The following is an 18,281-nucleotide window of genomic DNA, read 5'->3' on the forward strand; positions in this document are numbered from 1 at the left end:
TTGTGAGGAAAAAAAGTAAGAATTGTAAAATAAAAAAGATTTAAATGTTATCTATGTAAAATGTTATAGGTTTAAATATTATTTTATGCTATAATACATTATGCCCCATATCATATGAACTGCATATTATGTAGATATTTTGTTTACATCAAATTCACGCTTTAATAGTAGTGTAACTATCACAGGTTTCACCAGTCCATTGTTTTCCTCCACCTGTTAGCACTGTTGTTCTGCCACCAGAATGTGTGTGCAGCTGCAGGAACCTAACCGTGACATCTGAGCCACTGTGATTTTGCCAAGTAAGACAATCTTCCTGGATCAACATATTTTGTTGATCCTGGAACAACATTCCTGTCTGAATTTGTTGTCCTAACTATCCCCCCAAACCTAACAATAGCCATAAGTTATCCCTAAAATCAGAGGGAAAAGATAGGTGAATAACACTGATGTAGAAGTCTAAACTTGACATAAACTGTAAACCTGTCCCTCAAATCTGGGTGGTTGGAAAGGTGTTCCAGGATAAACAAAGATGTTGATCCAGGAACATGTTGTTCTTTGTGAGCATCTGCTCCCTAATGGTCTATGAACATTGAACAAAACAAAAAGGGCCCCATAAAGTAAGTCATGTTAGTTGAAGTTGTTTATTCTTTGCAGGATCATAAACTTGAGGTCCATTAGAGGATTTTAATGCACTGCACGAGTTTAAATTTGCTATAACTGAAATGCTTTGCTCATTTCAGTTCATGAAGAAATTAAGTCTTAGTTTAGCAAGAGGCTATTATTTGGATAAATATCTCGAAATAAATCATTTTCTGATTGAACTTTTTGATTAATCTTAATGGATACAATGTGTAGAATGTACTTCCCAAATGTGCATAAAGCACTCCTAGTGTTAAAAAAAAAAAGATAAGCTTTGTTAGCACAACACGTTCTCATCCTACGGCGTCTTATATTGATGTTTTTGACAATGTGTATACACCCAACGCACATGGCATCCTTTAGCGTCAATATAACACGCTTTGGTTATGGGTAGGTTTAGGTCTAGGGTAGGGTTAGGGTTAGACCACTAGAGGCGCCTATATATATTGACATATTGACGCTAAAGGGTGCCATGTGTGATGGATGTAGACGCATTGTCAAAAGCGTCAGTAAATGACACCTTGGGATGAGAACGGGCTGGTTGGCATCCATACATCTTGCGTAGATAAGCACTATGTATTCAAGCAGTTAAAGTTTTAAAGTTAAAGAACTCAGTTAAAGTTTTGTTCAGAATGGGAACATTGGGTCTCATGAGAAAAGGACTGTTTTTGTACTTATATAGGACTGTTTAATATAACTTATATATTTCTTACTTCACATTAACAATTTACACTGCAGGTCATGAATTTGAACTGAATTGAAATGAGACATTGGTAACACTTTATTTTGATGGTCCCTTTTGAACATTCTGTTGACTACAAGTAACTTTTCAACTACATGTCAACTTACTCTCAGTAGAGTATTAGTAGACTGTCTGCTTTATCTGCTAACTCTTTATTGCAACGCTTCTCAAATAGATATTCTACTGAATATAAGTAACATTGCAATTACATGACAACTGATTCTGTATCATTTCTGTATTGAACTGGAATTTAGGCAAAGGTAAAATAAATTTTGAAGTGCACAGAGCCAAATATTTTGTCATTTCTCTTGGTCTTCTCACCCATCAAAATCAAAATGAATGCATCAGTTTTGCTGCACCACAATGTAGCCGGAGTGTATAACATACAATCATACCGTGAGATTTTGAACCATACCGTGGAGATTCTGGATCGTCTTTACTTCCTGTTCTTTAGTGAAACCACTTGCTTTCCTCATCCTGGCACACCGAAGTTGTCCGGAGGACTCTGAAGATGTGACCCAGCATACAGATTCCTCTTTGTGATTGAAATCCAAGCCATGAGTCCCATTTGAGTACAGTTGTTTGAGGGTTTGCAGACGAGACCCATTAAGGGCTGTGATTATAATATTATCCGAGCCTCCAATCAGCAGCGATGCAGGGTTTTCGCCAGGCTCTGGAATAGATGGATAGAAGAATAGTGACAAGACAGCTTGCTTGAGGCCAAGGCATTTTCTCAGCATAGGGCATTCCTGGGTATTTAGATATATTTAAAGACTAAAATAATTTGGTTACTAACATGAGTAAATTCTTTTATGTTCCACGTTCAAAACGACATGAGGGTTAGTAAATTTTCATTTTTAGGAAAACTATCCTATATGATTGTGATTACTATGACTTTTTTTTTTTAAATTACAACTCTAAATAAGAAGCTAAAACTGCCAGTAGGTGACAGTAGATATGAGTAAGTTATTGAGTCCTTCATTCATTCGGTATGTTTAAAGCGGTGGTATAATGCCCCTTTTTACAATATGTAAAATAAGTCTCCGTTGTCCCCAGAGTGTGAATGAGAAGTTTTAGCTCAAAATACCCCACCGATAAAGTTGTTTTGTGTGTGTCCCTTTAAATGCAAATAAGCTGCCGCTCACGGCACAGAGGGCGGAGCTTCAAGAGCTCATGTTGAGTGCGTGTGTGTGTGTGTGTGTTAGCAGCTCTGATTACCTCACTCAGACGCACTAAAATGACAGAAACTGTTGTGCTTTTTATGTTTAAACTGGTGTCATAAAATGAAGGCGAGAATTGACAACATGAAGAGCAAGAGGACATGGTTAGTTGATGAATTTATGTTGCTTATGTGGAGTTAACTATCTCCAATTAGCATATTTTGTCATGATAATCTATAAAATCGCTTGGGTAGCAACTGTTGTAAGATGCCAACAAAGTGACATGTTATTGCATTTTTGTTACGTACTGTATTGCATGTGAAAAGATGGATGCAACAGCTTGAGCAGACTCACAAATCTGCTTTACTAAAACAACTCTTCCTCCTCTCAACATGTTCCTGGGGGCGGGTTTATGTAAATATTAAGGTTCATGATGTCAGTGACCCGGGAGGAATGTCGTGTGGTCCCCAGCAGCCGTTTGTTGTAGTCCTTAAAAAACGATTTCTTTAAAAGCAAATATCTTCCTTTGCCTTGAACTTTGAGTGCTCAAACTACAAGATTATACACTAACTAGAGTTAGAAAAGTGAAATTATAATCAACTAACTCTTTTAAATGGCTGATTCATTAAGAATCAAAAGGAATGAAGGAAATGGCTCTCTTTATGAATGGGCCATTTAATCCTTCACTGTAAGAAAAAAAAAAAGTGTTCAATTTACGGTAAAATACCGGCAGCTGTGGTTGCCATAAATTTACCGTATAAAATACGGTAGCAAGAATTTACGGTAATAAGGTTTTACAGGCTTAACTTAAAATTTACAGAAATAAACCGCATTTAATTATCTGATATACTGTTAAATTATTGACCATTTGAAGTGTTATTATCTGTTTTATAAACTGACATCCATCCATCACAGCAGTAATGAGAGTCACATGATATATGGATACTCATCACATGTAGCTCTTTCACAAGAAACTTAATATTAATATATAGAAGCGGCACAGTGTCATTCACTCAAACATTAAACACCATGGTAACACACATGAAATTTTAAAAAGGCAATAAACATTAATTTAACAACATTAAATGTCACATAAAACCCTAATGTATCTAACTGATTAGAAAAAGACTAAGCAAACTATGAACAAACAAGTTATTTCAACAAAAATGCATCAACTGTGGAGTGTCACACAGGGAATTGTGGGAATGTCAATTTACGTTTTTTTTTTTTACTGTAAATTATACGATGAGTTGTTCATTTTCACTTTAAAAACTGTAAATTTAACAGTATTTTACAGTAAAATTACATGAAATTTACCATAAGATCTATCACAGTTATTTACCATATATAGTAAGGAAAGGTTCCGTAAACCAATTAACAGTTTTTCACTGTAGCATTTTTACAGTCTTTTACTGTTAAAATCACGATCATTTTTTACAGTCTTGGTTCGCCTGATTGATAGCACTTGTGTGATATTGCTTAACTATAATAATATGATATAAATATGAGACAAAAACTCATACAAAGGCCTTTTGTCCTTATATCTTGAACTGTAGGGGCAGTATAAATACATTTTGTAGGCTAAATCACACAGTGAGCTTTTGCCGTGCATCAGTTTATCACCAATCAATCAATATATTATTTTGCAGTGTATTCATTTTTTTAAGAGTCTTATTAAACATTCACCTTTCTAATGGCTAAGTCAATCCTCCGTTGGCACCTGTCAGACAGCCGGGGAAAATAAATGCATTGAAATATATATGCATGAGCTTTTGCTCTCATCTAATGGAAACCTCATAGTTATCCCAGTGCAACAACCTCTTTCTGCTAAATTAATATTAATGTGGGTGAGGAGTGAGTTCAGTTAAGTTTATGGGTAATGATATTCAGTTTATTCCTCATAGGAAAGCAGTCACATTGATTAAACGTGGGACAGATTCTGCATCCAGCAGCAAGGTGCGCAGCTGCCTGCTAGCTATTTCCCACCGAGCGTACAGTGGCGTAATCTCCATTTAATTTAAAACACGTGCAAACCTGTCGCAGTGCACTGCGCCGATACAAAGACCCATCATCTTGTTTAGTAACAAAATGCTTTGCACGAGGCATCCTTTGAGGCCTTCACACCTAACGCATATTGTAACGCACTTTATTCATTGAATTGTTTGGAATCAGCATAATTAATTTATGCAGGGGTGGATTTACAGCCACAAAATGGATAGGACTGCAAATGACACAAAGGGTCCCGGAAGATAGAACATTTTCCAAGATAGACTCAGTTAGTTATAACAACATTCAGCTGATATTTTTATAATCTTTATTATTCAAAATGTATGTAAAAATACGAATCAGAAATTTGTACACATATATGACGCTTAAATGCACTATGATAATTTGTTTATGTTTTGTTAATGTCCGCCATTAAAAAAACACAGTACAGCAGCCAATCCAACATCAGCAAACCTAAAAAAAAAAATCAGTGTTCACAGGCAGAGAGAAATAAAACAGATGCTTTATTGATTATTCACCCTCGATCCACTCACTATAATCTATATAGATTCATATATTACTAAAACTTTTAAGTGAGATTCAAACACATGGCACATTTTTTTCTCCTTATTTTATTATAATTCTAGCTGTGGAACATTTTGGGGTTGAATCAAACTTTTTATTAAAACGACTACAATTACCTGAGTCCAAACAAATGACCAATCTATAAAAGGATTAGAATCAATTTAGAATTGTAGTGTTTTCCCTATTTAAAAAAAAAAAAAAAAAAAAAAACTTATTACAAAAGCAGCCGATTTAATGATAAACTTGATTGGATTTGTGGCTTGTATGGAGCTCAACAGGCAGGTGCCATTAGGAAAGTAATCATTGGCATGGCCTGATAAAGACAGAGAATAGCTGTCCTTCAGGCCCAGCTCTTCATAAAACTAAGCCTCCACTTAATCCTCAAAGTCTGGTTTATCTTCCACCAATAGCTCCATTATTTCTGTCCCTTGGCACAGCAACACTGATATAAGGACCGAAGCGGAATATCCAAAGCAAACTGCCTCAATTTTCAGGTTATTATGGGAATAAGAGAATGAACTACATGGTTTAGTCTGGATTCATGCATGATTCTTGAGAGCTTTTTTTTATATAAATAATCTTACTTGGAAAAGGCAAACCGGTCTTTAACAATCTAATGAAATAAATGGGTTGGTGAAAACCTGAAGGACTTTAAGCTATTTAAACAAGTGTTAGTAGAGGGGCATGTTGTCACACTGCCATTAAACAGACTGTTAATTTGCAGTAAAATGATTCTACATAAATTCATGAAATGGCAAAAACTTTTAAATATAATTATTTTGGTCAACAAACATAAAGTTATAGATCGTGTAATATATCTTGAAATTTTTGTTTGGATAAATTTAGGGGAATTTTTATATTTTGTTTAAGGATTAACTGAAAATGATTTTCGAACCCCCTGTAAAGAGATTGCTGTAAATTTCACAGTAACTTATTGCAGCTGGATGCCAGTAATTTACTGTAAAATGTTTTACAGTATTATTACTGTATTTTCACTTACAGTATACTGTACCTTTGCTGTATTTTCAATTACAGTATACTGTACCATTCACAGTATTAGTATTGATTTTTTTTTTACATGTTTACCCCACCCCCAAAATGACAACAACTCATGAACATGCGTCCTTAAAATATTATTTTTAATCATTGAACATTTTGTTTTTAGAAGTACAAATTACAAATCTTGACCTCAATAACTGAAGAAAAAAAAGGGCAAAAATCACCTAAGTCCATAGAACTAATCTCCTGGGGACCATTTGTATCTGTAGCATGGCAAAAACTACCACACACTGAAAACCAAAACAGGCCGTAATAAAAACCAAAATAAAATACCATAAAAGTCAGTTTGTGTTGTTACAATTTCAGTAATTTTGCCTGCAGGTTATCAAATTAACATACACAACCTCTTGTATAATCTGATTGTTGACTCAAAATCTTATAGGTTTTTTATATATATATATATATAATTTATAATAACCCTTGTGACAATTCCCCAGTGTGACAACTCTCCTATTTGCATGGAGAATGAGATCACTGAGCAGAACGGCTTTAAGTTGTTTCAGAATGATACATGAAATATCTAATCATCATTGCATATTTCTGAAGCACACATTAGATCATGTTTTTCAAGGTCACAAAATGACCAGCTCCAACAATGGCTTGAAGCAGAGCTATGCTGCTGTAAGTTAATTTCATTCATATCACACAGAGTAATAATCCACCTTGTTTCAACTCGGTGCACTCTTGTGAAAGAACAATATCAGGACGTGACAACATTTCAGCCGGCTTATGCAGATCCCTGGTCATTAATTCATCATGCTCTTACCGTGTTTGGCTATGCAGGAGCGTCTGTTCGACTGGAGGCTGTACCCATCTGTACAGCTGCAGCGATATGACCCATAGGTGTTCATGCAGGTCTGGCTGCATGTCCCGTACATGGCACATTCATCATGATCTGTACACAGAGGAAGAGTCATTTATGACAAATTAGGTGTGCTCAAACATGACCCAAATACATAAAATCCACTTAATGTGGCCTCTCGGTGGCTTTTCCTTATGCCACCTAGTATCTCCGGGCAAGTCCTGCTCTGCACCAGTCTCCAGAGCTTTGCCTGTTAAAGCTGTAGTGGAGTGTAATGTTTCAACGGTGATTAACTGATTTGTCTTGGTTGAACGTCTGGAGGAACCTTTTACGAACAGGGTACAAATGTGTTAAAATGAAGTTTATTTTTATCTTCCTTCAACAAACGGTGAGTCAAAGTCATAGTTTAAAGGGCTTCTATAATGCTATTTTAAAGTTTCCTAATGTTGTTATGGAGTCTCCTAAACATTAAAAACGGTTTAATTTCCTCATAATATACATTTGCACATCATCACATTTTCGATGATTATCATCGTCTCATCGTCAGATGAATCAATCCCACTAAATCCCTCCTTTCCGCGAACTACTCTACTCTGATTGGCCAGACAGCTCAATCTGTTGTGATTGGCCTACCGTGTACAGTGTGTACCGTGTCCATTGCCTTAACAACGTCAGCTCTGTTTGTTCTGAGGCTTTCTACACTATAAACTGAACACAATAACAAACAATGATGTCGATTTGACCATATCAATGCGAGCACAAGTCCGATGAGGAAACACTGGAACCCAAACCTCCATCGCAAGGACGACTTCACAGTGATACATTACTCAGTCTGAGGTACATTATAAGATTTTGCAACTGTAATTCCTCACCATAAGCATTAACAAGTGGATGTCCATCAACAAACCGATTATTTTTGATTCGAGTAACTTTTTTGACATTTGTGTAAGTGTTTCATTTCTACAATATATGGTGTAAAAACGTCTTAGTGCTGCCCTCTTCAGGTTAAACGGTGGCTTGTGCAGTTGAATTTTCCTATTGGATGTTCCGCACTTCGTGACGTACGCAGGTTTCAGCTCACCACGTGAGATACGCCCTTGGCAGTATAAAAAACAGCTTGTTTCGTCAAAACCACTGTAGCGAGTCAGGAGTTGGAATTGCGAGTATTGAAAACGATCAGGATAGAGTGTTTTAGCATCTATTTCGTCCTCTCTATCTCCGCTGGGATCTGACCACTTTTTCAGCATTTTTCAAATATTGCCAGTGGGTGGAGGCAGGCTCTGACCAGGGGTTTAGTTACCCTTTAAAGAGCAAGTTTGTGAATCCAGCATTTTACTCCGAGATTTGAGAAGCAGTCGTCAGTAAAATAAATGACCACAGCAAAAGTTTAGGAATACTGCTGTGTTGTTGTGGTAAAGATTAATTTTAACACTGATGGTTCACATGCTTGTCCTTGGGGAGTGAAAAAAAAAAAACAAGAAAAAAAAAACTGAGATTTGTTTTCATGATAATCGAATGTAAAGGGTTTTTTCTCTAAAACTGTTTAGCGTATAACGCTACCCAGACAGCAAACTGACATTGAATCAACGTGGAAACGACATCTCTCATGACATCGAAACAACGTTGATTTTGCTCATCAAATTAACGTTGAGCCAACGTCAGACGCGGCATTCTTCAAAGCTAAATGAAAATCGAAAATTGGTTTGCTTTCATAACGTTGAAACAACGTTGATTTCAAGTTGATTTTCCGTTAGTTTTGAAAGAATGACGCGTCTGACGTTGGTTCAACGTTAATTCGATGAGCAAAACAATGTCAGATCAACATTGTTTCGATGTCCACGTTGATTCAATGTCAGTTTGCTATCTGGGTAGTAAAGGGGGCATTTAATAAGTAAAATTAAATCCCTAGTTAATACCACTAACAAGGCTCAAAATAGCCCCAAACTAACACAGTAACACAATGGGGGTCTTTAAATGCAAAACAAAGCATTAAGAACTGTGTAAGTGTACAGACCGTTTAATAAAAAGATACTTTATAAAGACAGCACACTTCGTGTATACAGACAGGAGCCATCTTGGAAAACAGTCTTGACAAGTCGAACCACGAAAGCTCTCTTTCCTTATTATATGCCCCCATATACTAGCGTATACGCTAAACAGTTTCTAGAGATAAAACTCTTTACATTCGATTATCATGAAAACAAATCTCAGAGAACGGTCGACTAGGTACCAATGTTTTATTAGACCAAAGGTTCATTTTGTGGCGGACTTTTCCTTTAAAGGAGTGATTGATTGGTCAATGTGAACAAAAAAATACTTTGTCTACACAATTATTTAGTTTTCCTATTTAATGACCGTCAATTTAGTTGGAATAATAATTCTGGCATAAGGCTCATTAGCGTTAGGCTATAGCCTAAAAAGTCTGATTTAGCACTGTTATATAACAATAACAAATTTTTTTTTCACAATGACATATGAGTTCATGATTGTAATGTTTATTTATTTTTTTGTGGCTGTTGATCTTTGAATAAATATATATGTTTGGTTCAGGTTTGACCTCAAATATGACTGTTTTCATGGAATGGAACACATTCATCACTATAAAGAAAACATCTATCCCCGTTAACAATTTCCTGTTTGAGCCAGTTTTCTCCTAGTGATACAATTAGTTATAAAGTGCCTATGGTTGATCTATTTTTCACCATCGTATACAACAACCAGCCTCTTTATCATACTCAGAGGGTCTCTTTCGGCCAGACCAGGCCGAGGAGTCACTTTGACCTCTTCGGAGTCAATGCCACGTGTCACATAAAGCAGGACGGAGGTGTGAACAGGCACCCTGGGGATGGACGGCCACCCCTCTCCCCCCTCATTGCCCAAAGCTGATCATTCGTCTGAGATGTTTGCCATGACCGTGAGAGAGCCTACCTCTGCAGCTACGCCCATCCTCTCCAACCTCAAATCCATCCGCACAGAAGCAGAATGTGCCGTTTCTGGTCATGATGCATCCATAACGGCAATGCAACTCGTGACAGGCTGACAGGAGTTCTGTGGGAGGAGAGAGAGAGAGAGAGAGAGAGAGAGAGAGAAGAGAGAGAGAGAGAGAGAGAGAGAGAGAGAGAGAGAGAGAGAGAGAGAGAGAGAGAGAGAGAGAGAGAGAGAGAGAGAGAGAGAGAGAGAGAGAGAGAGAGAGAGAGAGAGAGAGAGGAAGAGTTTCAGAGTGAGGGAAAAACATGTAAATTGCTTTTTGATTTCACTCCCTCTAAAAGCCCTTCCTTGCCATCAGCACAAGGATGTGCCAGCGCGTACTGACAGTTGTGAGCCAGAGGCGGGGATCAATAGCACTCCGTGCGGGTGGAATCAGAGAGGTGCTCCACACAGGGAAAGAGAGATGGAATTAGAAGAAATACCTAACCTTTCTGTTGAAAATTCTATGAGGAAAGAAAAAGGTTTTGTGTGCAGACCTGCAGAAGCTTTTAGCAATTTTTCATGGTCTTCGGTCCTCAGAATTCAATCAAACTGTCACAAAAGGGTTGTGCACAACCTGGCTATTAGGTTTTTCATTAATAGTTTCCACAGTGGACATTCACTGAACACACTGTTTGTATTTAGCTAGCTTAAAATGGAAGTGGCTGCTAGCATCCTGGTTGTTTGGCATCCTTCATTAAAAACATTCGGATTGGTACCCAGAGCCTTTTTCTTGTATTGAATTGAAAATCAAATAGGAATCTGCCATTACTATTAGCAAAACACTATTGAGAAACAGACACTGGAATTAACACATGCAGAAAAGTTCATGATCCTAATAAACTACATCTCTTGGGGATGAAAATAAATAAATCCAAATGGTCCATTTTTTTTGTACAATTGCAACGAGTACCAAAAACAAATGCAAAGCACTCTCTCTAAACAATGACACATGTGGTCTAACCCTTACAGACCTAAGCACTGGTATTGATTTTTTCCCCCTTCTTAAATGATAATGATATTTTTGCATACTGTGTTTTAGGGTCAAATTCACAAGTTTTGCAAAGAAAAAGTTATATAAGCTCACTACATTTTATAGATCCCTTCTTCACAAGAAGCTATGAGAATGAGATTTGGATATGTTCATATTGCATGACCCTTAAATATTCCTACACCTCCATGTGAAGTATCTGAAAATGCGTGTTTACAGATGCAATGCATTTGCAGACTTTATAAAGCTTTCCCTGTAAGCTTGAAGGCTGAACAGAATGGCCCCTCTTACACTCTATAAAGTTTCATTAGACAATAAAAAATAAAAGAAAATCATTAGAAGTCCTGTACTTTATACACGATTTACTGCATGGGCGATACTGTGCAAATTTAGTTGACCAATGCATATTTTTGCAAACTTTAGAAATCGTTGTTTGTGAAGTTTTATATTTTAATTGTTGCCATTTTTATCACGAAACATGGGAATTGTGAAAATAGCCCCCAAAAAAACTGTTATATGAAAATTTAATCTATTGCAATTATTACATCTTTGAGAGCATCTAGAGATGAATAAAATACATAATTATAAATAAAATCTGAGCATACTCAGCCCATTCTCACCCCCAAGGCGTCACCTAACTGACGCCTTGGGAAGCATTTGACCATGCTTCAATATCTGACGCTTTAGTCGCCCTTTAGCGTCAGTTAGATGACGCCCTAGGATCGCGTGTACCCTACCCCCACCCCATGCCTAAACCTAACCGCGTCCGTTAAACACGCTGTAGGATCGCGTCATGTAAGTGACGCTAAAGGGCGCCTAAAACGTCAAATATTGAAGCATGGTCAAAGGTGACGCCTTGGGGTGAGAATGCGTTGGCATACTGTTTAGGCCTGTTTAAAAAAAAAATTATGTTTCCAATAAAGTTGCACATTTAACTTATGTGAATAAATAAATAAATTGAATATTACATAAAATATTTGCAAAAAAAAATAAAAAAATAAATAAAGCAGCCTTTCCATCCCAAGTTCAAGAGAACAAAATCGTCACTTTGCTATTGTTGGAGAAGCCACCGTGGCTCTTTTTTCCTACATCATTAACCCTCTGGGGTCTAAGGTGTATTTGGGGTCCTTGAGATGTTCTGGCATGCCCTGACATTTGTGCTTTTTTCAGTTGCTTATAAACATATCAATGGCCCATGTGAAATATATTTAGCACAATAAGGGCTACCATAATATGTGAGCAACATGTTGTGAATAGTTGTTTTTATATAAATTACTTCATTTAAAAAGAGGAGGCATTTCAGAATGAAAAAAAACAACAACAATTGAGATGCTATGCAATTAATTTAATTATCCTATCACTTTCAAAGTCGCTCGAATCACGTGTCACGAGGCAAAGTCACGTGAGTTTTTTTGTTGTGCACCAAGGCATTTAAAGTCCCTGTAAAGTCAATTCTACAAAAAAAGTTCTAAACACATTATAAATGTTACATATGTATTGCTAAAACATATTACAAAGTCTGTGAACTGTGAAGTACTGAAATGTGGAGTTAGACCGTTAAACAGTTTTTCACCATTGCAATTTTACGGATTAATTGGGCGGGGCTAAAACACTGGAGCCCATGAGCTGCTGGACACCCCCTATTTAATGACGCACAGAGTCTGATCTCCCCCTCTCCACACACACTCCCCGAGCACATTCGCATTCACCGCTCAATCGCGAGTGACTGTCAGTACTATTAGTTACTACAACTGAGCCTACAGTTTTCTAGCAAGCTATGCCTTCGACACGGACATGCATGGGCTACTACCTGGATGCGATCATGTACAAAACAGATCGGTATCTTCATTTAAATTCCCTTAAAAACGATCACATCAAGAAGAGGTTTTTAGAGAGCCTAACGTTACCTTGATGAAGAGCTGAGGATCACCCCCAACACCCGCTTCTGTAGTGATCATTTTACACTGGATCGTTTTATAAACTTTCCTCAGAGACAACTTGGATTCACTGATAATTCACTGATAATCCGCTGTTACTGGTGAACGGGGCCGAAACGACGATCTCCCGCCTCAGCTTTCATACTCCCGTCTCCAAAAGCTAATCAGCTAATATCACCGTCAACAGCTTTCCCGTGAGTGGGCGTAGCCAGCGGACACGCCCCCAGCGTTTGAGAGCAGAGAATCGACTCATTTTTTCATGATTTTGATACCTTATTTTATGTACTTCCCGACTTTTTTTATCATTCAAATTTGGCTGGGTGGCTAATTACAAATTTGTCTGTGGTGTGACAAACTCAGAACACATACTTAATTTTGACTTTAAAGGGACTTTAATCAGTAAATGTGTTTTCAATCGTAGAGTACAGTATGTGCATTTCTTACTGGATGAAATACTTTTTATGAACACTTGTTTTCATATTGTTTCTATCCAGTGTTTTTTAATGCAACATCCAAAAATTGGCATAAAAGTAGGTGGATGGAAAAACAGATCACAAAACATGATTTTTACACTATGGAATGAAAATAGAGAGACAAAATCACTTAAATGTACTTCTTTTTTTTCTGATCTGAGCTCTGATATTAGACACAATGCATATTGTAAGACAAACAGCAAAAACATAGTATTTTGTGTGTTGAAGATCTGACAAATGTTATGTTCATTTTCTACTAAGACGACCCCAATATTCACTTTCGAGTTGGTTTTGTCTGCCTTCCTTGCTGTGCCGCCTGTCATTCTCTCTGTAAGGTCTCAGTGGAATACTAGTGCAACAACCTAAAATTATTTTTATACAGTGCAAGCAACAAAGGCCACATCAGCACATCTCTGAATCCCTCTGTCTGGCTGTCACATATTAAATCATGTGGCAATCCCTGAGAAAGGCAACGTACCCAACCAGCTATTGTTCTCCACACTTTTCAGACAATTGTGGGTGTGGATTCAACTGCACAATTACAAATACAAAGACAACCGATTTACCAGCCTCACAAAAAAAATGTGTCTAAGTGTGAAAAATGATGAGCTCAAAAAGCTGATTTTCTTCAGCTATTTCAAGACATGTGACTACTAAACATTCATTACGGTCAAATGAATGTATGCACATCTGTTCTTTGATTTCTTACATCTCATGTCTGATTACTGCCATTATCTGAGCACTAATTTATAGAATTAAGACATGTATCTGAAATATATTCTATAAAACATTTAAATTAAATAAAATACAAAAAATGAAATTAAAATATAAAATATTGATACTAATAATAAAATGAACATCAATTGACACTCCTGACTCTTATAAAATAAAATAAAAAAATGTTTCTTAAATAATATAATATAATATAATATAATATAATATAATATAATATAATATAATATAATATAATATAATATAATATAATATAATATAATATAATAGTTCATTCTTTGACATTCCTGGATCTTGATTTTATTTAAAAAAAATAAAATAAATAAAGCATGTTTTTTTTTTCTTAGAAAAAATATATATTAATAATAATAATAATATTATTATTATTATTATTATAATTATAAAATTAACATCAACTGACACCCCTGACTCTTGATTTAAAAAAAAACAAAAAAAAAACATTATTAACATTATTAATCTTAACGGATTGAGCTACTGAGCATTACAAAATATTATGCATGATAAAAATAAGTAAAATAATATAACATAAAATATCTAAAGTGCTTTTCAATCAGGCGGTCAGTGAACAAACTGCAGATGGTCTGTGAGATGACATCTGAGGCTGAGACCATCGCTGGCATGCTCAAGCAGGTTTTTTATGGATTCGTTGTTTCATGACATGTATTAGCAGCAACTCCCATGACACACTTAGACGAAGGTGCTTTTGTGATAGCAAATGCAAAATACATGTTGAATAAAGAGCATCAACCAATTAGGGTGTATCTTAAGAGTAAGAAGAAAAATACCAGTTTCATAAAGAAAGCTGTAATATTCCATCAACCAAAAGCGAAGATGTTTTCTCAGCATCAAGGAAAGTGATCAGTAATTGCACTAAATCTTGTCAGAAACTAACTGAATGTTTACCTGTGGCTAAATACTGCTTTAAAGTGCAGTATTTATTTTCAATGGTTAATCAAAGGCATTCATTGCAAATGTTAGCATTACGCTTTTTTAAATAGCAAGCATACAATGTCCCTACTACTTTACATATCACTGAAATATGTGTTCTGAGAAATAACCCCTGTGAAAGTCCTGTGCTCTGTAAACAGCATAAACTTGTCGAGAAAGAGGCAGATGCATATTCAGTCAATCAGAAATGCTCTCTGTTTGTGATTGTGGATGTTTGGGTATTGACATCAGGTTGACTGACTGATGGAGGTTGGAGATTTGTAGAGAGTGTGAGGATCAACTGAAATAACCTATAAAACCATCAGGACCGGTTGTGTTTTGATAGTCGTGTAAAAGGTTCAAGCTCTGATTTTTCCATTCATACCACGTAACTTTGACCAGTTGCATTCATTGAACTTTTTATTGGACGCATCATGCTTTGTGGAGACAAAAGGCCAGACAAGGCAATGAGACAGGAGGCCGACAGATATCCAAGACTAATCCTCATATCTGCTTTCAAACATCGGTGCGCTCTCATGACCCGACACGTAGCCATACAGATGGACATTCACAACAATCTGTCTTCCGCAGATCCTGAAAAATCTCATGGCTTGCTAGGCATGTTCATAGGCATGCTATGTTCCTAAGAGGAGTTCTTGAAAAATTCTTAAAGGGGTGATGAACTGAGAAATCAAATTTCCTTGAGCTTTTGAGGTCATCTAAAAGGTCATCATATTATAAGAATATCCTGAAACTTTCAGAACCGAAAACGTCCTTGTTAGTCCAATAAAAGATTTTATTGACACCAGCCTGCAGCAAACGACTCGTTTTTTTTCAAAATGGGGAACTATGACATCAAAGAGGATAAAAACCCACCGCCGCAGAAGAAGATCAATGCCTGCTTCAACACGGCCAGTTTAGCCCCGCCCACCGATTCGCGCATTACACGCATAGCTAAATAACATAAGCCTACCTCGTGATGACAAACCGGATCGAGCTACCGAGCAATACAGAATATTGTGCAGTGCCTGGTTGTGGAAGAAGACAGGCGCTGCATAAGCTTCCTCTGGATTCCAATTGGACTGCATGGATAAACTTTATTTTTAATGGTGTTCCAGCTGATGAGGTAAAACATTGTCCGTCTGTTCGCATCATGTCACTGAGGATAGTTTTGTAAACAAGATTAGATTTGCAGACTGTCTAAGATTAAAGAACGGTGCTGTGCCGACTATATTGGATCTGACAGGAATTGCGCAACACACGGACTCTGGGTCGAACATGTATGGGCGAATCATTCCGGTTGCCATTTTACAACATTGGACGTTTTCAAAACAATTTCCCCCAAGTGCATCGACGGGTGAGTTGAAACTCATTATAATATGCAAAACTGTTCTCCACTCACAGAAGTGGGCGTTTACTTCCAAGTCTTCAGTGCGAGACGCCTATAAAAACCGAGCGTTTTTCAGCTAGGCTCAAAACTAGGGTAGAAAATAGCCTATTACTTATTCATTTTGATGTTTTTGAATGCAAAAACTAAGCGAACGTCATAAGTTGACCTCAGACAACAATATAATAAAATGTCATGACCCCTTTAAGACCTTTACAACTATTTTCTTAAGAACATATTTTTCTTTTTTTTTTTCTTTTTTTTTTTACAAGAAAAACAAAGGCTTTGCTGTTGTCTGATCATGGCAGATCTGATGAAGACCTGCTTATCAAATCAATGAAAAATATATCAAGTGCCATCTTTTTGCATTGCCTGCATATTACTGTAATAATCATAAGCATGCACACTATTCATCGCAAAACGATATTTTTTTAATGCATTTATTTTATATTGTAATTTTCAAAAAAGTCTGTCACTAGATGAAGTGACAGTGTGCTTACAGTGAATGTCTTGTGTACGGGTGCTTATATAATGCTGCTGAAAATTATAAATGCTAAATTAATAAATGAAAGAAAATATTCTTAACTTTATAATTAAGTTAAAAGAGTAACTAATAAGAATGTTTCGTGAATTTGACACCGGAAGGGAAAAATCTTATTTTATTTTATTTTTTCCATGGCAAAGCAATTGAGGTTTTTTGTGACAGGTGGTCCGCTTCCCCTCCAATCATTGTCGCCCCGGCCCACTTGAAGGCTCACCACAGGAGGGGCGTGAAAACGGAATGCTGCTGGCAGCGAGTGACAAGGCGCACTTGACGCTTATTGTGCCCCGTCATCGCTGCCATAAATCCAGCATCCAGCCTCTCCTGTGCTGGGCCAGCCTCCTCCTGTGCATCAAAAACTGTCCTCGAGGTCAAGGTATGCTGCCACATGACGGGCCACCAGTAAGCCATTGACTCCCTGGCCTAGCCATGCGGGAATTGTCTCCTTTTCAGGGGCCCTTCCTTTAAAATTCCAACAGAAAAATGTCAAGGACAGATTCTCACTTTAGAAGCCTTAAAAGAAAAAAACATGGCAAGAGATCAGTGGGAGTCTTGGCTCACTTGATTCCCTAGGGTAACAACTTTCTGTGACTTTCTGAAAAAGAATAAAACACAATAAATTATAAAGTAAACCAAAAAAAGCAACAAAAAAAAGTGTCTTGAAGGGAAAATTCAGTCATCAATAATGCCATTCCAAACCCGTATGACTTCATTTCCTCTATGGAACATACAAGAATGTATTTAAGAAAGTGTTTTTGTACATACAGTAAAAGTCAAAGTGGTCCAAACCAACAATGGACATCACTGTAATATTACTGTTTATGGGCAAATAACACATTTTTTTAACACACATCTTTGTGCTCCACAGGAGAAAAACAAAAGTCATATCAGTTTGGACCACACGAGGATGCGTAAATGAACACATTTTGGAGTAAATAAGGATACATTTAAAGGCACAATATGTATTTTTTCTGCTTTAAAAATAGCAAAAATAACTGTATCAATGTTATATATTTCTATTAGATGTGTACTTACATTATCCCGACAGTTTCCACCAACTTTCAAATCCGGAGAAATTTATAGTTTAATTCGAAAACACGGTTCTTTATTTCCGTTTCGACGGTCGTCTATGCCGTCATATTGACTCATATTGACCTGGCGAAACTGCCAAACACAAAGGGGAACACCGGTCGACCGGCAATAAAAGCAAATAAAATGACGAAGAAAAAAAAAAGTACAAGCTAGTATCATTTTGCAACTGCACCAAACTTGACCGATACTATTAGTAATATTTATATTAGTCTGTATCATATAGTTATGGACCACGATTAC

General features: G+C 36.7%; 1 protein-coding gene across 5 annotated transcripts in view; it reads right to left on the minus strand.

Moving 5' to 3' along the window:
- The window catches only part of lrp1bb (low density lipoprotein receptor-related protein 1Bb), a 345,314-nt gene that overhangs the window by 185,729 nt on the left and 141,304 nt on the right, over positions 1-18,281 (minus strand). For all 5 annotated transcript variants that reach the window (XR_016169265.1, XM_089133134.1, XM_089133135.1 and 2 more), the window contains 3 exons: positions 9,902-10,021; positions 6,938-7,066; positions 1,797-2,054 (listed from right to left, as the gene is read on the minus strand). Coding sequence is in view for 4 of the 5 variants with exons in the window: in XM_089133134.1 (XP_088989260.1) it covers positions 1,797-2,054; positions 6,938-7,066; positions 9,902-10,021 (507 nt within the window). In the remaining variant the exon portion in view is untranslated. The remainder of the gene's footprint in view (positions 1-1,796; positions 2,055-6,937; positions 7,067-9,901; positions 10,022-18,281) is intronic.

The sequence above is a fragment of the Pimephales promelas genome, chromosome 7 (assembly GCF_988280905.1).
Source record: "Pimephales promelas chromosome 7, fPimPro1.hap1.1, whole genome shotgun sequence".
In the NCBI taxonomy this organism is placed as follows: Eukaryota; Metazoa; Chordata; class Actinopteri; order Cypriniformes; family Leuciscidae; genus Pimephales; species Pimephales promelas.